We start from the raw sequence: 21,152 nt of genomic DNA on the forward strand, positions 1-21,152 counted from the left end.
ACTGCTCTCTAGCAGATCACCTCCTAACCTGTACTGGTGAAGTTTATTATTCCTTCCCAGGTGCAGGACTCTGCACTTATCCTTGTTGTTCCTCTTTGCCCAGCTCTCCAGTCTGTCCAAGTCTCACTGCATGGCCACACACCCTTCAGGTGTAATTACTTCACTTATTGAAGGTACGGAAGTGTGTGGCAAGTTAAGAGCTACAACCCACAAGAATATGAAGGATAATCTCAAGATTAAGAGAGGCACATGCCATTCAAGATTTGGAAACACTCTTTCTACTTCACATTTAATTCTAGAGGCAGGTCTCATTCTATTAGTTTGGAAAGAACTGAGCCAGTTCAGCCGTGATCTCAGTAGGGCATCCTGCTATTGTTTGGATATTATTTTTTTTCCATCCACATTCTACATACACTAAGGAACCTTTGCAGACTTTTGCAGTTAAGCAGTCAATTCCAGGGTCAAGCTAATTTGCAGCTGAAAACTGGAACCACATACACTAGACAGTTGGTGAATTTCAGACTTTTCAAATTTGCTTTTTAATGGAAGTATTTCTTTGTTCACCATTTTGTTCTTTCACTTGGAAATTCTGTGAATCTGCACACAGGAAAAGTGTGATTATGTATTCAAGGTTTTAAACAGCAAAGATCAATCAGCTGTTGAAATAGACTTTCACTTGTTTTTTCTTTTGTACCCAAAGCACACTGAAGAACATAAAACTAACTAGGTATCTTGGATTATAAATTCAATTATCTTGGTTAAACTGCAAGAGCAATGACATTGTGAGCCACATTTGCACCACTGCACTTGAAGTGCAATCATCAATGGACATTCATGACTTAATGCTATTGCTGTCCAAACTTATCACATCAAAAAGGATCAAGAGCCTTTGTGGCAATCTATCCAGTAATTTAATCAAGGACAGCATGAAATAGTTGTACTTGGGTTTAAGTATATTGCCTTAACACACAAATGTTGTTCACTGAGAGCTAACTTAAAAGCGGTAAACCACTTAATTAATCCTACTTTTGTAAAATGACAATGAATTCCTGCATTAATTTAAACCATTAACTGTGCCACAGCACAGCATCCTACCCACTAGTGTGTTGGTTCTGTAAGTACCTGCTCCAAACGGTTTTCAGTTCCCCTGACCTTAAATATGAGAACTGCAAGTGATTAGGCTCTTCAAAGGATTTGTTAATTCTGCAGAACCCATGCTTCCTATACAGCCAGATAAAGAAAACCTGCCATCAAGATCAGGTGGGTTTTGGTTTATGTATTTTAAATGGGAAGTCTTTTCACTGAGCAATATCACTACACAAAAGTCAAAAGCAGAATCTACTAATGCTTACAGTATCACCAGATTGGACAAGATCAAGATCTCGAGGATCATGGAGTCCAACCTGTCACCACAGACCTCATGATTAGACCATGGCACCAAGTGCCACGTTATTCTTGTTGCCAAGAGTAAGGATTACACATGACAATAAAGGTGCACTCAAATTCAAATTGTACACACAAATCAAACATCAGTACTCAAAATTACTACTAACTTAAGAACTCCCTGTCCTACCATAGTATTTTCATCACTCCTTCCCTGTAACTTGTCCATATTGCTTTAATTATGAAAAGACACAAATTCAGAAACAAGTTCCTTGAATAAACTTAGAATGCTGACGTAATTGATTAAGGAACTCAAAACCTAGAAGGGAGCTGGTGTGTCAGATTTAAATGCAAGTGGCAAGCACCTGAAAGAATACATACAATGTAATGTGGAATATCTGGCACAGCAAAAAAAAGACAACACATTTGGATCTAAAGGGTATGACTATCATTAGCAAATTCCTCTGCCTTGGCCCTCAGCTCTGTTTAGAGGGAAACAGAGCTGTGCAAACTCCTTGGTGTGTAGACACAATCTGAAGGAGCCCACGCCCTCCAACTCTGCTCACTGCATTTATTTCCACAAAAATATTGGAAAATTCTTTGCATTTAGTTTATTTGCCGATTCTTCGAGACTTTCAGCTGACACCTTTTTCATTCCATCTGCTAGAAGCAGTTCTGGAATATGCACTGAAGCTTTGATTCCATCTCAGCTATCTTACCGGGTTGGTAATGACAATGATCTCCCCTTCACTGACGGTCAGTTCGTTGTTTCCAGGCTCAGCAGCAAAATCATACATAACACGAGCCTGTATAAAGAAAAGAATACAGCAATGAGCCTTCCAGCTTCATGAGAAAATGTCAGGAAGAAAGTATCAGCACAACTCACTCTTAAGTATCAGAAATAGTAAGTGGGATAAGGCTGGATGTAAAAAGAGCAACTCAGCATGTAGGAAGCTAACATTTCCTGAATGTTAGCTCCAAATTGAACACTAACTTTACAAGATTAAAATCTCCCACAGAGCTTGTTAGAGATGATCATTATTTTCCAGGAGGATTCACAGTTTAAGACTGGCTGCTCTCTGCCACCTCCAGAACTACTGGTAAATCTTTTTCAGGGGAAGAAGGAAAGGCTCCTAATCTTAGCAAACAAAGTAATTAATAATTTTTATCATCTACAAAATGTATTTCAACTCCAGTTCAGGTAATGGGAACTGTTTCATAGAGCAAGTAATTCAGAAGAAAAAAAACCAACAAATAAATGCAGATGCAAGTAACCATTGCTGTACATAAAAATTAGTATGTAAAATTGTGTTTTGAGACTCTTTGTATTCAGGAGGAACTATGCAACTACACAGTAGGTTTCCTGCACATTGCACAAGGGATGGAAGGAAAAACAAAACCAACTTAATTGTTTAGACACACAAAGGCTTTGCTGTACACTGACTGCTACTACACTACATAATGCTATATTTGCAACACTAATAAAGTTGTCTTAACATTTAAGGAACAATTCTGATACGGCCTAAGATTACATTCCCAAACACTTTTTCATTATCTTCTATTGAATACCCTTCTGATCTAAAAGCACAGAAAGCTCTCAGTTATTAAAAGGACAGTATTTTCTTATAGACTGTTGAAACCACATATTTTTTCCCCTTGACTCTTAAAAGGAAGACCTAGAACCAAAGCATTGAAGTGGAATATTAGATAAACTTTAAACCTGACCTTTTACTTCCCCTGAAAGAAAACTCATCATACTAGAGTTTATAAAAGATAAAGACCTTATTGTTTACACCTCAAGTCTTTGTTAGCCAAGTGTTCCAGAAGGAACACATACATCATTTTATTTGATTGATGACAATGCTAAGTATTAAATAGTAGCAAAAGGGAAAGCTACAGGTTGGGAAAGGTAAACAGAAAAAAGTAATCATTTTCCCTACACCATCTTGAACGAGGCAAGACTACAGCCTCATCTTCATCATTAAGACATGCTTTAGTTACCTCAGCTCATACAGAAGTGGGCTTTGCTCCTTTGTTCCAAGGAAAACAATTCTATAATGATGTTACTAGTAACATCACACATTGTGTATATCAATATACTTGGAGGTCAAGATGAAAAAAGACAACAAACCAACCAACCAACCCAACAACAAAACTACCACACAATTGCCCAGATGTTTTTGCCACAAAGATGACAGTGAAATTATTATTTCTGTTGAAAATAAAGTTGTATGATTGATAGGAAAAAAAAATAGCAGCAGACAGACATTCACCATCAAGCCTTGCCTGTCCCAAAATTGCAGGTTGTTATGGTCCCCACCTAGACATCCTTGGTGCCATGGCTTAGTTGTCAGGAGGTGTTGGGTGACAGGTTGGACTTGATGATCTCTGAGGTCTTTTCCAACCTTATTGATTCTATGATTCTATTCTATGATTCTATAATCCCTTCTGACATAAAACCAGGAAAAAAAAACCAAAACCAAAAAACCAAACCACCACAACTTCCCTCCCCTGCACTTTAATTTAATGAGTACCATATAGAAATAGTTCTGACTGGTCAAGAGATACTTTAGTTCAGTGTAAATAAAAACAGAGCGGGGGGGGAGTAGGGGGGGAAGGCAAGCAGGTGTTGTGGTTCATCTGACAAAGCTAATCCTGATCCATATGCATACCAAATCACAGACTTGGTCTTCCCCACTGGAAAAGCACAATATCGCAGAAAAGTCCACAAGAACTTTGAATGCCTTCTTGCATGGAAGATATTCCCTTAGAACTGAAGCTTTCAGCGCTTTCAGATTACGAAACCAAGGTGAAGAGGCAAAGACAAACTTCTCAAAAATAACAGTGCTTGCACTCCAGCAGATAATCAGGCCTCCATGCAAACAGGATAATAAGCTGCCCTACTTTTCTTCAAAAGTAAAGGGAAGGGAAGCAGCATACCTTTTGAAATACAGGGACATTTTAAGTAGAGGTGTAAGAAGTGCCACCCTGCAGGCACCTCCCTTCAGCAGTCGTGGATAAAGGTGTGAACATCTCCTTTCTACAGCATGTTACCTATATTTTCCCAGTTCCTGTAAGTCAATTTACCGGTACTCAGACGCTAAGCATCTGAACTGTGAGGAAAACAGCTTTCTTACCCAGAGATCCTTCTTAGTCTTCTTCAAATTGTAGACCAGAGTAGTAAGTTCTTGCTATTACTCTTTTACTCTTGCTGTGTTCCTCTTATTTTATTTTGCAGTGTACCCAGGCAGCCAAGAGGGCCAATGGCATCCTGGCCTGCATCAAGAACAGTGTGGCCAGCAGGAGCAGGGAGGTCATTCTGCCCCTGTACACTGCACTGGTTAGGCTGCACCTCAAGTACTGTGTCCAGTTCTGGGCCCCTCAGTTTAGAAAGGATGTTGACTTGCTGGAACGAGTCCAGAGAAGGGCAACAAAGTTGGTGAGGGGTTTGGAACACAAGCCCTATGAGGAGAGACTGAGGAAGCTGGGGTTGCTTAGCCTGGAGAGGAGGAGACTCAGGGGTGACCTTATCACTCTCTACAACTACCTGAAGGGAGGTTGTAGACAGGCAGAGGTTGGTCTCTTCTCCCAGGCACCCAGTACCAGAACAAGAGGACACAGTCTCAGGCTGCGCCAGGGGAGATTTAGGTTGGATGTTAGGAAGAAGTTCTATACAGAGAGAGTGATTGGCCATTGGAATGGGCTGCCCAAGGAGGTGGTGGAGTCACCATCATTGGAGGTGTTCAGGAGGAGACTTGATGGGGTGCTTGGTGCCATGGGTTAGTTGTTTAGGTGGGTTGGATTGGTTGATGGGTTGGATGCGATGATCTTGAAGGTCTCTTCCAACCTGGTTTGGTTTATTCTAAACTTGTGTCTGGTGCCGAAAATAGAAGCATAATACAAGAAACTTACAGAGTCTCTTGCCTTCACTAAGTCACAACAAAAAACAAAACCCACACAAAATGTGTTACAATAACTGTTGCTTTTCATATTTAGAATAGAATAAACCAGGTTGGAAGAGACCTTCAAGATCATCACGTCCAACCTATCATCCAACACCACCCAACCAACTGAACCATGCAACCAAGCACCCTATCAAGTCTCCTCCTGAACACCTCCAGTGATGGTGACTCCACCACCCCCTTGGGCAGCCCATTTCAATGGGCAATCACTCTCTGTGTAAAACGTCCTCCTAACCTCCAGCCTAAACCTCCCCTGGCACAGCCTGAGACTGTGTCCTCTTGTTCTGGCACTGGTAGCCTGGGAGAAGAGACCAACATCTGCCTGTCTACAACCTCCCTTCGGGTAGTTGTAGAGAGTGATAAGGTCACCCCTGAACCTCCTCTTCTCCAGGCTAAGCAACCCCAGCTCCCTCAGTCTCTCCTCATAGGGCTTGTGTTCCAAGCCCCTCACCAACTTTGTTGCCCTTCTCTGGACTTGTTCCAGCAAGTCAACATCCTTCCTAAACTGAGGGGCCCGGAACTGGACACAGTACTTGAGGTGCAGCCTAACCAGTGCAGTGTACAGGGGCAGAATGACCTCCCTGCTCCTGCTGGCCACACTGTTCCTGATGCAGGCCAGGATGCCATTGGCCCTCCTGTCTGCCTGGGCACACTGCAGGCTCATGTTCAGCCTACCATCAACCAGCACCCTTAGGCCCCTCTCTGCCTGGCCACTCTCCAGCCACTCTGACCCCAGCCTGTAGCACTGTAGTTCTGATACGTAAAAGATTCAAACTATCCAAGAAGTACAGGAACTACTTCAGAGATCCAGACATTCTTTTAGAGGAACAGAGGCCATTGATTCATTTACAGACTGCTGCAAACATGCAAAACAAACAAGAATTGTTAATCTATTATCTGTAAGAAAATTAGATTCTTGCACTGGCTGCACATATTTTTCCCCTCTCCCAAGCTCAAGATACAACTGGCTTTGTATTCTGAAGTTGTTGTTTTGTGATGTGTGGTGGGTTTTTTCTCCAGATCCTTTGAAAATAAAGTACTGCCAACCCAAAATATTTTAAGACTTAACTGACCAGAAAGCACACCTGGTCATTGTACTGTATACCTACTGCCTCCCTTTGCTCATGTGGCAGTGGAGCTCCCTGCACCTCTACTGGGAATTTGTAGCAACACATCCTGATCATTCACCTCATGTTCCCTCTCATAAGAGAACATCAGCACAGATTCATTGTAACCCTGGCACAATGCCTGTCAAAAAGAAAAGGGCTCTCTGATCCCCAGCATCTCTGCAGCTCCAGCATATACTGCAGTTTCTCTGGAATGAGAAGGAGCTGGCAGTTTTCTCTACAAGTGGAAGACAGAGGAAACCAGCAAGAATTCCTCCTTAAAGAAAAATAAACTTTTCAGCAGTATGGTTATAGACATTTGGATCACAATAAGGAGAAGAAAATAGAAAGGAAAGCAGTAATTCTGACTGTTGTGTCAGCATTCTTTGGAGCTGGCTCTGCCTGCTGTAGATATACACCCTGACTGTGACTTCCCAATGCACGGATTTACTGACTTATTACAGTGCGAAGCCTCTCCACTTCTGGAAGTTCTACGCATTGCAATCAATCACTCTGTCTTTTCAGAATGACAACAGCAATCATGCCTAAGCATATTAAAACATGAAAGATTCTCCAGATTGAAAAACAGCACCTAAACAAGCAAAAGTATTAATTACACCTCTGCAAACCTGGAACAGATCTAGCTTTTTTTCCATTACTTACTTCTGTCTGAATACCTCCCCAAAATACTGAAAAACAAGAGAGAAAAAAAGAACCAAGAGCATTTGCCAATTTATTTCTGAAAAGAGACACAAGACTATGCAAATATAACTGTCATTGTGTGTCAGTCTTTGCATAAATTAAGAGGGAAAGAAGCTGGCTAGCAAAAGTCAGTAAAACAGAATTCCAAAGGACTACATTCATCACTACACTAAGTTACTAGAGGAGTATGCAAAATCCCCACAGACATTCTGATAGACTGGCTCTTCTGTATTTCCCCCAGAGTCTTCAAAGTGGTGCTAAAGCAGCAGAGGTACCTATTTCTGGTAAGTCGAATCCTTCTGCCTTTTCTAAGATGTTTCACTCAAGAGATGCTAGGCTGAGATGGAAGAGCAACTTACCCTCAGGTCTGACAATTATGAGGCGCACAACTACAGACTTGCCCCCATACACAGTTCACCTGCAGCAGGCCAGCTCTTTCATGGAAAAGCAGGGCAATGAAAATCACTGTGCATTCCTTGCTAGCTGTGAGCATACAGATGAACTGCTAATTCACATCAGTTGTACTCACACCAGCTTTTCTAATTGTTTCCCTGTCTAAACCTCTGTTGATAAGAATGATTAATGACCATAGGGATGATCACAGTGATTATTTGGTTTTGTTTACTCCTCTAAAGTAAAACTTTCTTGTAGTGCTGGACTTCCTCATGCAGAGCTGCTGTGATACAACTGAGTATGTCTGACAGCAATAAAACTGAAGAAGCCACTCAAAAAAATCAGACATAACTTTGAAAATGCTTTCCCTGCAGACAGGCCTTTATTATATTACAAAGGCCTCACGTTATGCCTTAGATTCATTTCTTTCAGCTACGTGTTCAAGTTTAAGAAACTTGTACCACAACTGCTTCTCTTGGACAGCTGGCAGTGGCAGGTAGCACAAAAGAAATACCAAAAGCTCATAGCATGAAATTCCCATAATAAAAGCACACCTTCCTTTTAGATGTTAGCACATTCAGCAGCTCGGTGCTTAAGCCATCCAGCAGTGCCTTTTCAAGATTCAAGGGTTCACAGTTTTAATTTGCTTGGTGTCACAGTCTCAGAAAGGTAAATGCTCTATCACAGCATCAAGGATGGCAACACATTCAAGGTTCATGCTCCACCTCCAGTTTCCTGCCCCACTGTTGGTGGCAGCAGTTCCCAGATTCACAGGAAGAGGATCAAATTCTGTGTATCTGTTTTGCAAAGTAAATGGGGCAGATAAATCTTTTCAAAGAAACTTGGTTCTTGCTAGAGAAGCACAAGTCATAATTTGGGAAGCCTGGTAAAATGTCTTTGAAAAAAAAACAAAAAAGAAGTTCTTCATTAGCATCCGCTTGCTTTTTTTTTAGCTAGGATTCATCTTCCCAAGTCCTTTATTTTCAGTAGCAGACTTGGAACTTTATTTCTAGGAGAGCAGTTTAAGCTTTTACCCGGAACGAATAACAAAGGGCTCTGGGTCACCTCAAGTAACATCAGTAACATTTCTGTTATCAATAAACTTCAGAAAGGTTTGCTACAAAAGCCACACCACTTAGTACAAATATTCTTCAGTAGGTCTAGTAAGCATCAGCCTTTTAAACCAGCTGCATGTAAAACACTGATAAACAGTATGTTTACTACATTTGGACACACAGAACAGCAATATGCATTTCTGTCCTCCCTGACTTTGTTCTATTCATTCTTCAATACAAGCTTTTGTGGATATGAGTTTGAGAATTTTTTGTTTGGTTACACTTTTAGGGAGGTTTTTTCCATTTGATTTTGGTTGTTGTTTGGGTTTTTTTGCTGTTTTTTGGTTTGGGTTTTTTTGCTGTCCTTTGGGTGGGGTTTTTTTTCATTGGCTTTTTGTTGTTGGTTGGCTGGCTTCACATGTGGGGTTTGTTGTTTATTTGGGGTGAGGTGGGGGTGTCTTTGCCCTGTGATTACCCTCTAACAGTGTTTGAGGTAGTTTACTGCTCAGAATAATGTCAAGACTTCCAACTTGTTATCAGCTGAAGAGTCAGCATTAAATTTCTAGCTGTCTTCCTTGTGTCAGTGAGGCTACAGAAATGAGTCAGGGTAGGCAAGGCTTTAAATGACAAGCTCAACCACTGTTTCATTTCACTGTTCCCAAAACAGCCTACCTAAGTCACTATGTTTTAATTAACACATCCTCAAAAAATTACTCTAAGTCAAGACACATACTAAGTCCCACTTGGATATTACTAAAGATACTGCCAGAAGAAGTTTTAAAGAACTGGTGTCTAGAGACCAGTAAGCCACTAAGCATTCCCAAAACCAAAGAGATCTTCACTGCAGCAGCTGGAACATCTGGGGCTATGATTTGACAAAAAATGCCTCTATTTCAACTCTTCTATCACAGCTGCATCAGACTATCAGGCAAAGTGTGTATTTGGGCAGACTATGTAAAAATATCAAGCGACTCTTTGAATACTTATGTCTCAGCCTGGAAAGACAGCTACTTCTGTCCTGCCTAAAGAAACCTCTATAGATGCCTCCCACAGGCATTCCTGAGACAAGGAGTGAACCAAAAAAAAAAAAAAGAAGATGGAAGCATAAGAGGCCATTTGGGACACTGTCTCCTCAGACAGACACCTACAAAAGCTTTCCCTGAGAAATCCATTATGCATTATTCTGCAAATTGCCAGTTAAAATGATACAGATTTATTACAAATAGAACAAGAGCCCAATGCTTATCCTTTTAGCTAATATGGAACAAATGGAGAAAATGTGTATTGCTTGTCTAATGCTAGGCATCACTGATCTCCTATGTGCTCCACAACATCTGCATAGAAAGAAAATAAAAAAGCTACTAGCCTGAAGAAGCCAAACCATTTCTTCAAATTGCTTACTAAAATCATAGCATAAAACCAAAAAGTAAAAAACAAAATTGATGTGTTTAATAAAAATCTCCCTTCAGTCTTAAACTCTTTCCTAGCACAACCGGGTTCTGCTTTTGGCAACAGCAGTTTCTTGTGATTTAAATTCTAAGTTTGGTCAGTGACTCCACTTCTGGACTAAGAGAGGTCACAATATTCAGCTGTCATTACTTGAAGTTCCCTCACCAGCTGTAATTGCTGGATCCTCACAGTACTCTATAAATTTACATTAAATTGCATCTCAACCTTCTGGCTCACTGTCTCCTGAGCAGTTCTTCAATTCTAAAATAAGTTCAGTAACGTGCAGCTAGTTATTTGAAGTCAAAATCACTGACTATAAGCACATTAGAAGCAAATTAAATACTCATAAAAAAAGCTAGGAAACAAGGACTTGCATCTTGTCTTCTACTAATGAAAGACACTTACAGAGACAGACGACGTAACAAGGAGTTCCTCTTCAGTCACAGATGCTGCATGTTCCTGCCATACTTCAGGTAGGCATTTAAATATTCACACTGGATTGAAAAGACTATCTGATATTGCAAGAAAATGGCTAATAAAGCATGAAGATACTCCAAAAAGTACAAACCAGAAACTCTGAAGCAATTAGAGTATGAGAAGACAATGAAGGACCCTATTTCTACCAACATGCATGTGGCTTAAACCACTGGCACTTTAATATAAGCTTCCCTTGAAACCATTTCTGTATGATTGTGTATAAGAAAGAAGCGATTGGGCAAGTTTTCAAGTTGTAAGGAGTCTTGGAAATGTTTTCTCTAGTGATAAAGACAATGATTTACTAGCCTCTTCAGCAACTCAGGCTTTCCTCCATGAGAGCAGAATAGCTCTTCAGATCTACCACACAGGACTTCACTGTCTTCCTGAAAATCTCCTCTTTCTCCCTACAGGAAAGAACATCTGAACCCTGTTCAGGCTAGTCCAGCTCATTTATTATATAACTTATTTTAGAATAGAATAGACCAGACCAGGTTGGAAGAGACCTTCAAGATCATCGCGTCCAACCCATCAACCAATCCAACCCACCTAAACAACTAAACTATGGCACCAAGCACCCCATCAAGTCTCCTCCTGAACACCTCCAATGATGGTGACTCCACCACCTCCCCGGGCAGCCCATTCCCATGGGCAATCACTCTCTCTGTATAGAACTTCTTCCTAACATCCAACCTAAACCTCCCCTGGTGCAGCCTGAGACTGTGTCCCTTCTTTATAGCTGTCAACCTGTACGCAACATCAGCACGTCTCAAAGCCCACTGAAACACACTCTTGGCCAGCATTAGAGGTAGCACACACACTAAGAACCTGCATTATAGTTAACTCCTACATATTGGGACTAAAGTTGTCAATGCAGTATGAGGACTGAAATGGTTCTAAGACCAAAACGTCTTTAAACTGTTCGACTGTAACAGATCTTAACATCGTAAGGCATTAAATTATAGCCTCTTTTGATGCAGTTACAAGTCAGGGAAATAGATAACTGGCACAGATCACAAAAAAGCAAAGGGAAACTAGGAGGTTCTCCAGGTTGACAACAGTGGTTAAGAATTTTGAAGTCTGTGGATTCCCTGTAAGCATCACAGTTTTAAAAAGCAGCATTCAAATTCTGGTACTTTCTAAACAAATGACATGCACAATTAAGAGGTGCCTGGTTACCCCATCTGGTGCTCATACAAGTTTATTCATGGGGCAGTGTCAAACCAGATAAACCCAGGCACACAAGCAATACAGAAGCAAGGGAAATTCTCTTGCAGAAATACGTGCAAGGCATCCATGTGATTTAGAGATGTTTCAAAACACTGACTCAGATACTCCTGTTAATCACATCTGAACTTTCAGTTGGGCTAAGCACCTGCATTTTTCTCCTTGTTTAAAACATTACTAATAAACCAGTTATCTGTTATTAACAATGTACAGCTAAACTTTGGCTGGCACATCAGAAGACCTTTTTCTGAATCAATTAATTGCACTGCTCCAAGTGCCCAGAGTTGCCTGCATTTTCCTTTTTGAACATCAGCCTATTCCAGATTCCCACACTGCAGACTGAAAAATTTCAAATTGTGAGAAGATTAATGGGTTTGTCTTTAAGGTTATTAGGCAGGAAACATTTATCTCAAATGGGATTAAAAATATCTGCATAGATTGATCAGACCTGTGTCTCTGAAACCAAACTGCAATACTTGCAACTCTGCTGAACCAATGTTTAACTGTGTGTTTCAGAAATCTGTTGTGATGAGTTCACAGTATCGCCAAGGTTGGAAGAGACCTCAAAGATCATTGAGTTCAACCTGTCACCACAGACCTCATGACTAGACCATGGCACCAAGTGCCACATCCAATCCCCTCTTGAACATCTCCAGGGACGGCGACTCCACCACCTCCCTGGGCAGCACATTCCAATGACGAATGACTCTCTCAGTGAAGAACTTTCTCCTCACCTTGAGCTTAAACTTCCCCTGGTGCAGCTTGAGACTGTGTCCTCCTGTTCTGTCACACGTTGCCTGGGAGAAGAGACCAACCCCTTCCTGGCTACAACCTCCCTTCAGGGAGTTGTAGGCAGCAATAAGGTCTCCTCTGAGCCTCCTCTTCTCCAGGCTAAGCAACTCCAGCTCCCTCAGCCTCTCCTCATGGGGCTTGTGTTCCAAACTCCTCACCAGCTTTGTTGCACTTCTCTGGACACGCTCCAGCAAGTCAACATCCTTCCTAAACTGAGGGGCCTAGAACTGGACACACCTCCCTGCTCCTTCCTAAACTGAGGGGCCTAGAACTGGACACAGGACTCAAGGTGTGGCCTAACCAGTGCTGAGTACAGGCGCACAATGACTTCCCTGCTCCTGCTGGCCACACTGTTCCTGATGCAGGCCAGGATGTCATTGGCCTTCTTGGCCACCTGGGCACACTGCTGGCTCATGTTTAGAAGGCTGTCAGTCAGCACCCCCTGGTCCCTCTCTGTTTGGCAGCTCTCCAGCCACTCTGACCCCAGCCTGTAGCTCTGCATGGGGTTGTTGTTCCCAACGTTCTCCTGAAACTGCAGGGCAATCACCATTGTACCCTCACAGTCCTGTCCCCAGAGAATGTAGCCAGCAAGACTCTTGTGAAGGTTTCAGAAAAAACCTGCAGTGCTCACCAGAAAAACTGCCTCATTGTGACTTGCTCATTAAGACAACTTGTAGTCCCACTGCAGTGCTGCCACTGTGAGAGTGGATATTAGAAAAAAACCCCAGACAGTAATTATCCCAGTAATTGGAGAGGCACAAAGTTTCACTAAGGTTATCTAATGAAGCCTTTTCAGACTCACCACACCGTAACAGGTTGTGCATTTCAACAAACCAGCTGCAAAGCCAGTCTAGAAGGAAATGAAGAACTAGCAAAGCAAAACACTTGCATGTTAAAATGATGCTACTTCAAATAAAAAACTTGACCTGTAAAATGAAGTATGAAATAGTTGTACTACTTTGAAGTCCCAAACACTGGTAATAATAGGAAAATACAGTCTCAACTGCAAGCTTACCAAAGACAGTTGGGAAGGAATCTAAAAATGCAGCAGAGCAGATCCTCAATTTGGAATTCAACTAACTTCTATAACTTGGGCAATGAACATTAATCAATAGACTCATGTTTTGGGACCTCAATCTCTTTTAGAAACACGACTTCATGAGAGCTCAATAATTGAACCATTTCTACATTCACATCTATTTCATGACCTGTGAGGAAACTATTATACAAAATTAGTCACATTTTATCAGATGAACCTTCTTTACTCTAGAAATGAGCAAATTTTGGGGTTTAGGGGTTCTAATATACCTAAGACTACTGCTATTTTGGGCTCTTCTCTTGACACTGTAGAAAAGTACAAGATCCTGTAAAGCTATGAACTGGGTACATTACATGGCAGCTCAAAGGGGCAGAGCTCAGTCATTAGGCCTGGCCAGAGAACACTCAGCACGTGAACTGAACAGTAGACACATGCAATTTAGTGTAATGTGCATGCAAACAATACTGCCCTATACCACTTCAAATAAATAAATCCTATAGTGAATGACAGAACTGGATTAAGCCATACAAGATTTAAAGTTTCTTCTTCATAAATCTTCTGTTATCTAGGAATGGATTCTAAATTGGACAACACAAAAACCTTTCTTGTACCAGTGACCTTCACAGTGACAGACGTCATCAAACAAGTCAGAAAAAGTTTCAACTTCTGCTTCCCCACAAACTACTAGAAAATTTGGCAGCTTGACAGAACATGATAGAGCTGTTGATACAAAAATTATAGTTCAATAACCATATACAGACTTCAAGGTATGCAGTCTAGGTCTCTGCAGCAAGGAAGACGCTTGATCTTGCATTCCACAAACAACCATTGTCAGAAGTCAAACACAAGGCTGTTAAGAGAGGAAATTACACTACTGCTGAAAGAACAGTGCTGCAGCTAGGTAAGCACTAATTACATTATATTATCATGTTACTGTAATATTTAATTGCTTACTAATATCTTAACCCTCCAAAAAGTATTAATGCAGTGGAGGAAACAAAACATTTAAGCTTAATTCTCAAATCTACTAAGTGTGTAGGACAAAATTAACTCCTCATCAGTCGCAGCTTTACTGCTTCAGAAAGATGACCTTTATACACTCTCCAGGGAATTAGGACTTTAATCAAAATTAGGAGGAACAATAAGTAAAATATCAATCACCTATTTTTTTTTTTAAACAGCACATACAATCATGACAAGTAATAATAATAAAAAAATCCTCATACAGAAAACAGAGCCATTTAAAAGCTATCAGAAGTGGGTTTAGAGCTGCTCTTCAAAATAAGACATTTTGTTGTATCAGCCTTTAGGAAAACAAACAAAATTGAGAGGGCAACTTATTTTTGTTCTAAGCACCAACAAGGTGCTGGGAAGGCTGGGAAAAGCAAAGCAAGTCCAAAGCCTACTGTGTATAAACAGATATGCCATATGAATACACAAAATAAAAGCACAACAGTTCCCTTGCCAAGGAGCAGCAGATGGCAACTGAGAGCAGAAGTCAGTAACACAGTAATATGTCCTAAGAAAAAGCCTGTCATGCAGTTGTACCCATGTCCCACTTTTTAGAAGAATGGGATGGAATGATTTCACCTGTGCAAGTCCCACTTGCAGAAACCCCAGGTCAGGCATGGCTACCCATCCCCAGAAGCAACTGTTTTTCTTGGACTCCCATAGGACCCCCGTCAAGTTGCACTGCCTACCTTCCTACTACTTCCTCCTTCCAACCACCTATTTTGCACATTGGAAACCTCCCCTGTACAGCATTTTCCTTTAAAGGGCAGAGGTTGGGGGAAGGACTGCTTTGAAAGACAAGACGAAATTACAACATTTAATCAACAAAAAAAATTGTTCATGAGCAGAGTCACTGGTCTGACTTTACCCAAAATGCTTACTACAAGCATGTACCCTCTTATTAGCAGTGCCCAGGATGGCTTGTGTGCCCTTCATACCATGCCATATGCTGAATGTCCTCTCTCAACTACAGAGCAGCTGGACAAGCCTGCATAAAGGCAGCTCCCTACAAGAAGAGTCGTCCCTTATGCCCTCCTCTTCCTGGGCTCTCACAGAGGACTATCTGTCAAAGTTAAGCGATTCTGGTCTTAATTGCACCCCCACCTCCTCCACACACACACACTTTGCTCTCCCCAACAGAGATTTCTTACCCATACAAAGCTCAAAGAAAAAGACTGCTTTGGAAAAAGTGATAAGGCTCAGAGCTTACATTAAATTTTCCAGTAAGCAATACACGTATGTTTTTCCTCCTCAGTAGTACTTACATTTTGCTTATTAGACTACTACAAGGTTACTTTGTTTTTCAAAGTTTTATGTTGATTGGGAAGCTCCTTTCCAATCATAAACCCCTGAAAAGGCTGGAACACAAGCACTGATTTTTGCCCCCTCAGAGAAGTTTAACATAAATTTGAATGACCTTGGAAATACGAAACATGCTTTGAAATAGAGGTCCAGCTTTAAATGCTGAACAGTGCAATAGTTATTTACTTCAAATAATTCCAGATAGCTACATGTTGTTCTGTCCTACTGTACTGCTGGTTGGAAAACCAAACCAACAAAAAAAAACCCCAAGAAACAAAAAACCACTCCCATGACTTTACAGTCTCCATTACCTGCTTTTGTAATGTTTTGCAAGACTGCTTCCATCACCATCACCATTGCAATTGCTTGTAAATTTAATACCAGAGGGAACCCATGTATTTGAAACAGCAAAGCTCTCATATCATTTTCCCTTTGTAATCTCTGTAAGCTCTGAAATCTGCCAGATGTCCTAATTGAATAAGGAGTTTTTTATGAACAGAAGATATTAAATATTTCAGGAGCTTTTTCAAGACCTGAAAATCAGAGGTTCTAAATGAGGAAGACCATCCACAGAGGAAAAATCTTGAAAGAATGGCGTAAAAACCTTTTTTCTCAAAGCCACAGCTAGCTGGAAAGACATCCTGCTGAAATAATACTGACACATGGAGAAATTCTATCAGAGTGAAAATCTGAATTGCTGAATCTATTAAACAAATGAAGCTTATGACATCTGATACCAGACTTCCTTCTCTTACCTACTGCAATCATGTTTTGAAATTATAACCTATGGTAATGAGTCTCTGATGACTCAATGCCCAGGTGCTTAAAATAACTTTGAAAAACTGAGTCAGAGGAATCAATCATTGCCCAAGCACAGCAGCACACAGAATCTCATCAGCTTCCCAGCTTAGCAGCACAGAAACGGGAAGCCTTGCACTAAAAAGCTGCAAGGTAAGGCAAGCCACTTATCGAGAAACTGAGTTATTTTGGCCACTAAGCCTAAATAATGCAGAAAGTCCCAGGAAATATTTCTGCCTCTCTTTCAACCAAGCCAAACCAAAAAACTTCTCCTATGATAAAGGCCATAAAAATAAAAATTATTAATTCATCTAATTAGAATACAGTTAACCATGTTGGAAGAGATCTTTGAGATCACGTCCAACCTATCATCCAATACTGTCTAATCAACTAAACCATGGCACCAAGCACCCCATCCAATCTCTTCCTAAACACCTCCAGTGATGGTGACTCCACCACCTCCCTGGGCAGCCCATTCCAGTGGCCAATGACTCTTTCTATGAAAAACTTCTTCCTAACATCCAGCCTAAACCTCCCTGGCACAGCTTGAGACTGTGTCCTCCTGTTCTGTCACACATTGCCTGGGAGAAGAGACCAACCCCCACCTGGCTACAACCTCCCTTCAGGGAGTTGTAGGCAGCAATAAGGTCTCCTCTGAGCCTCCTCTTCTCCAGGCTAAGCAACCCCAGCTCCCTCAACCTCTCCTCATGGGGCTTGTGTTCAAAACCCCTCACAAGCTTTGTTGCCCTTCTCTGGACATGTTCCAGCAAGTCAACATCCTTCCTAAACTGAGGGGCCCAGAACTGGACACAGGACGCAAGGCGTGGCCTAACCAGTGCTGAGTACAGGGGCAGAATGACCTCCCTGTTCCTGCTGGCCACACTGTTCCTGATGCAGGCCAGGATGTCATTGGCCTTCTGGGCCACCTGGGCACACTGCTGGCTCATGTTCAGCCTACTATCAACCAGTACCCCCTGGTCCCCTTGTGGCTCTCCAGCCACTCTGACCTCAGCCTGTAGTTCTGCATAGGGGTATTGTGGCTAATGTGTAGAACCCAGCACTTAGATGCGTTAAATCTCATGGTGTTGGACTCTGCCCATCTGTCCAGCCTGTCGAGGTCCCTCTGCAGAGCTCTTCCACCCTCTAACAGATCAACACCTGCCCCCAGCTTGGTGTCATCTGCAAACTTACTGACGATGGACTCAATCCCCTCATCCAGGTCATAGATAAAGATATTAAAGAGCAGGGGACTCCGCACTGATTCCTGGGGGACAGCTGGATGCTGCACCATTCACAACCACTCTCTGGGCTTGGCCCTCCAGACAGTTCCTAACCCAGCACAGAGTGCTCCTGTCCAAGCCATGGGCTGACAGCTCGGCTAGGAGTTTGCTGTGGGGGACAGTGTCAAAGGCCTTGCTGAGGTCCAGACAAACTACAATCACAGCCTTCCCCACATCCACCAGGCAGTCACCTGATCATAGAAGAAGATCAGGTTGGTCAGGCAGGACCTGCCCACTGCAAATTAGTTTTGTTACATCACACTTTACATATACAAAGAATAAGATCATGATTGTATTACATCTTGCTTGGGTTAATTTGTATAGTGGAACATGCTGAACAGATTCTGAAGTGATCTGCGTTCATCCCAATTCACAGATTTATTCAGATTCATTAACTTCATTAAGCAGCCCGTATTCTCCTGTACGCTCACGCGCCGCCCATTTGTTTTTTTTTTTTTTTTTTTTTTTTTTTTTTTTTTTTTTTTTTTTTTTTTGTTTTTAAATTGGCAGTAGGTGCTGTGGCCAGGGACAGCCATGGTTGTAACTCGCAGCAAAATCTCCCTTAAAAAATCAGTGTCGACCCAGACGGAGGTAGAACAGAAGCAGGTAGCTGTCCAGGTATCTGGCTGTAGAGAATGCTGGAGCCTGGCCCTTGAGACGCAGGGTAGTGGGGGCAACTCTTGTATAAGGTGTGAGCAGGTTGACTATCTACTTAATATGGTGGCCAGACTGAGGGATAAGTTTGCTAGCCTTAGAAATGTAAGGAAATGTAGGAAAGAGATGAACCAGAGGAGGAAAGAGATGAACCAGAGGAGGAAGGAGATGGACCAAAAGAGGAAAGAGGTGAATCAGAATCAGAAGAGGAAAGAGTTGAATGGGAGTAAGCAGGCTCTGCAGGCTCCCCCAGCAGAGGCTGGTTATTCAAAAAGCAGAGGTGAATGGACGCAGGTTACTCTCAAAAGACGCAAAGTTAAACCTCCTTGCCTCCCCTCACCTTCCCCACTGCTCTTAGAAAACAGATATGGAGCACTGGAAATTGAGGGTGAGGTGGTCCTGATGCCGGAGGACACACCATCTGGGGTTCTCCCTAAAGCTAAGCAGCCTAAGATTAAACAGCCTAAGGCAAAGCAGCCTAAGGTCAAACAGTCTTCTGCTGGCATCAGGACCTGTTCCCTCAATAAAAAGAGGAGGGTAGTTGTTATTGGTGATTCCCTTCTGAGGGGAATGGAGGGCCCTATATGTCGGCCTGACCCATCTCATAGGGAACTCTGTTGTCTGCCAGGAGCCCAAGTTAATGATGTTACCAGTAGGCTGCCTAAACTGGTACAGCCCTCTGACTACTACCCCTTACTAGTTATGCAGTTAGGGAATGATGATGTTGCAACCAGAACTCCCAGGGCTATCAAAGATGACTTCAGGGCCCTGGGAGACCTGGTTGAGGGGTCAGGGGCACAAATAATTTTTTCATCAATACCTTTAACTGCAGGAGGGAATACAGTAAGGAACAGGTCAGCAGCTATAGTTAACAAGTGGCTTAGAGGCTGGTGCAGTCAAAAGAATTTTGGGTTTTTTGATATTGGGAAACTTTCCACTGCACCAGGCCAGCTGACAACAGATAGAGTACATCTGTCCCAGAGAAGGGGAAAGATCACTGTATATGAGAACGGACTGTCCCCCAAAGATAAAAAAATCCTGGGTAGGGAATTGGCAGGTCTCATAGACAGGGCTTTAAACTAGTTTCGAAGGGGGAAGGGGCTGAAGAGAGTCCTCTCAGACAAGAGTCTGGGGGCGACAAGCTAGAGTTGGAGGTGAAACCAGCAGCCCAGCTGAAGTGCATGTACACTAATGCACGAAGCATGGGTAACAAACAGGAGGAGCTGGAAGCCTTGATGCAGCAGGAAAATTATGATATAGTTGCCATCACAGAGACGTGGTGGGACGACTCACACGACTGGAGCGCTGCAATTGATGGTTACAAGCTCTTCAGGAGAGACAGGCGAGGAAGAAGGGGTGGAGGGGTGGCCCTGTACATCAGAAAGACACTAGATGCCATTGAGATGGAGATTAGGGATGATCGGGTTGAATGCTTGTGGATAAGAATTAGAGGGAAGACCAGCAGGGCAGACACCCTGGTTGGAGTCTGTTATAGACCACCCAACCAGGAGGAAGATGTTGACGAAGCATTCTATAGGCAGCTTAGGGCTGTCTCAAGATCTCCGGACCTTGTTCTCATGGGTGACTTCAACCTGCCTGACATCTGCTGGGAACTCAACACGGCAGAGAGGAGACAGTCTAGAAGGTTTTTAGAATGCATGGAGGACAGCTTCTTATCCCAGGTGCTGAGAGAGCCTACCAGGGGCAAGGCTATGCTTGACCTCCTCTTCACCAACAGGGAAGGACTGGTGGGTGATGTGGTGGTTGGAGGGTGTTTGGGGTCCAGTGACCACGAGATAATTGAATTCTCGGTTTTTGGTCAAGCCAAGAGGGGCGGCAAGAAGACCTCCACTCTGGACTTCCGGAGGGCAGACTTTGGGTTACTCAAGGAACTAATTCAGAGGGTTCCTTGGGATAAAGTCCTTAAAAACAAAGGGGTCCAGGAGAGCTGGACCTACTTCAATGAAGAATTGTTGAAGGCTCAGGGACAGGCTGTGCCAATGTGCCAGAAGATGAGCCGCCGGGGCAGACGGCCAGCCTGGATGGTTCATGAACTTTTAATGGAACTGAGGGAAAAAAAGAGGGTGTATCACCTTTGGAAGCGAGGGGAGGCAACCCACAGAATGTTTAAGGATGTTGCTAGGTCTTGTAGGAAGAGAATTAGGGAGGCAAAAGCACACTTGGAACTTAAACTGGCCTCTACTGTGAAGGACAACAAAAAGTCCTTCTATAAATACATTAATAGTAAGAGGAAGGGGAAGGAAAACCTCCACTCCTTGGTGGATACGGAGGGGAACATTGTAACCAAGGATAAGGAAAAGGCAGAGATACTTAACACCTTCTTTGCCTCAATTTTTACTAGAAGGGCAGAACGTCTTCCTGACAGCTGGTCTGCAGAGCTAGCAGAAGGAGCCAGGGAGCTGCACAGTTTCCCTATGTTCCATGAGGCGGTAGTTGGAACTCTCCTTAGCAGCTTGGATCCCCACAAGTCCATGGGACCAGATGGGATTCATCCTAGGGTGCTG

At 42.6% G+C, this 21,152-nt stretch overlaps 1 protein-coding gene across 2 annotated transcripts in view; it reads right to left on the reverse strand.

Moving 5' to 3' along the window:
• Window positions 1-21,152, reverse strand: part of SNX9 (sorting nexin 9) — a 67,914-nt gene that overhangs the window by 40,339 nt on the left and 6,423 nt on the right. For both annotated transcript variants that reach the window (XM_068151275.1, XM_068151265.1), the window contains exon 2: window positions 2,103-2,189. In XM_068151275.1, coding sequence (XP_068007376.1) covers window positions 2,103-2,189 — 87 coding nt within the window. The remainder of the gene's footprint in view (window positions 1-2,102; window positions 2,190-21,152) is intronic.

The sequence above is a fragment of the Melanerpes formicivorus genome, unplaced genomic scaffold (assembly GCF_026170545.1).
Source record: "Melanerpes formicivorus ecotype bairdi unplaced genomic scaffold, bMelFor1.0.p_v2 SCAF_2, whole genome shotgun sequence".
In the NCBI taxonomy this organism is placed as follows: domain Eukaryota; kingdom Metazoa; phylum Chordata; class Aves; order Piciformes; family Picidae; genus Melanerpes; species Melanerpes formicivorus.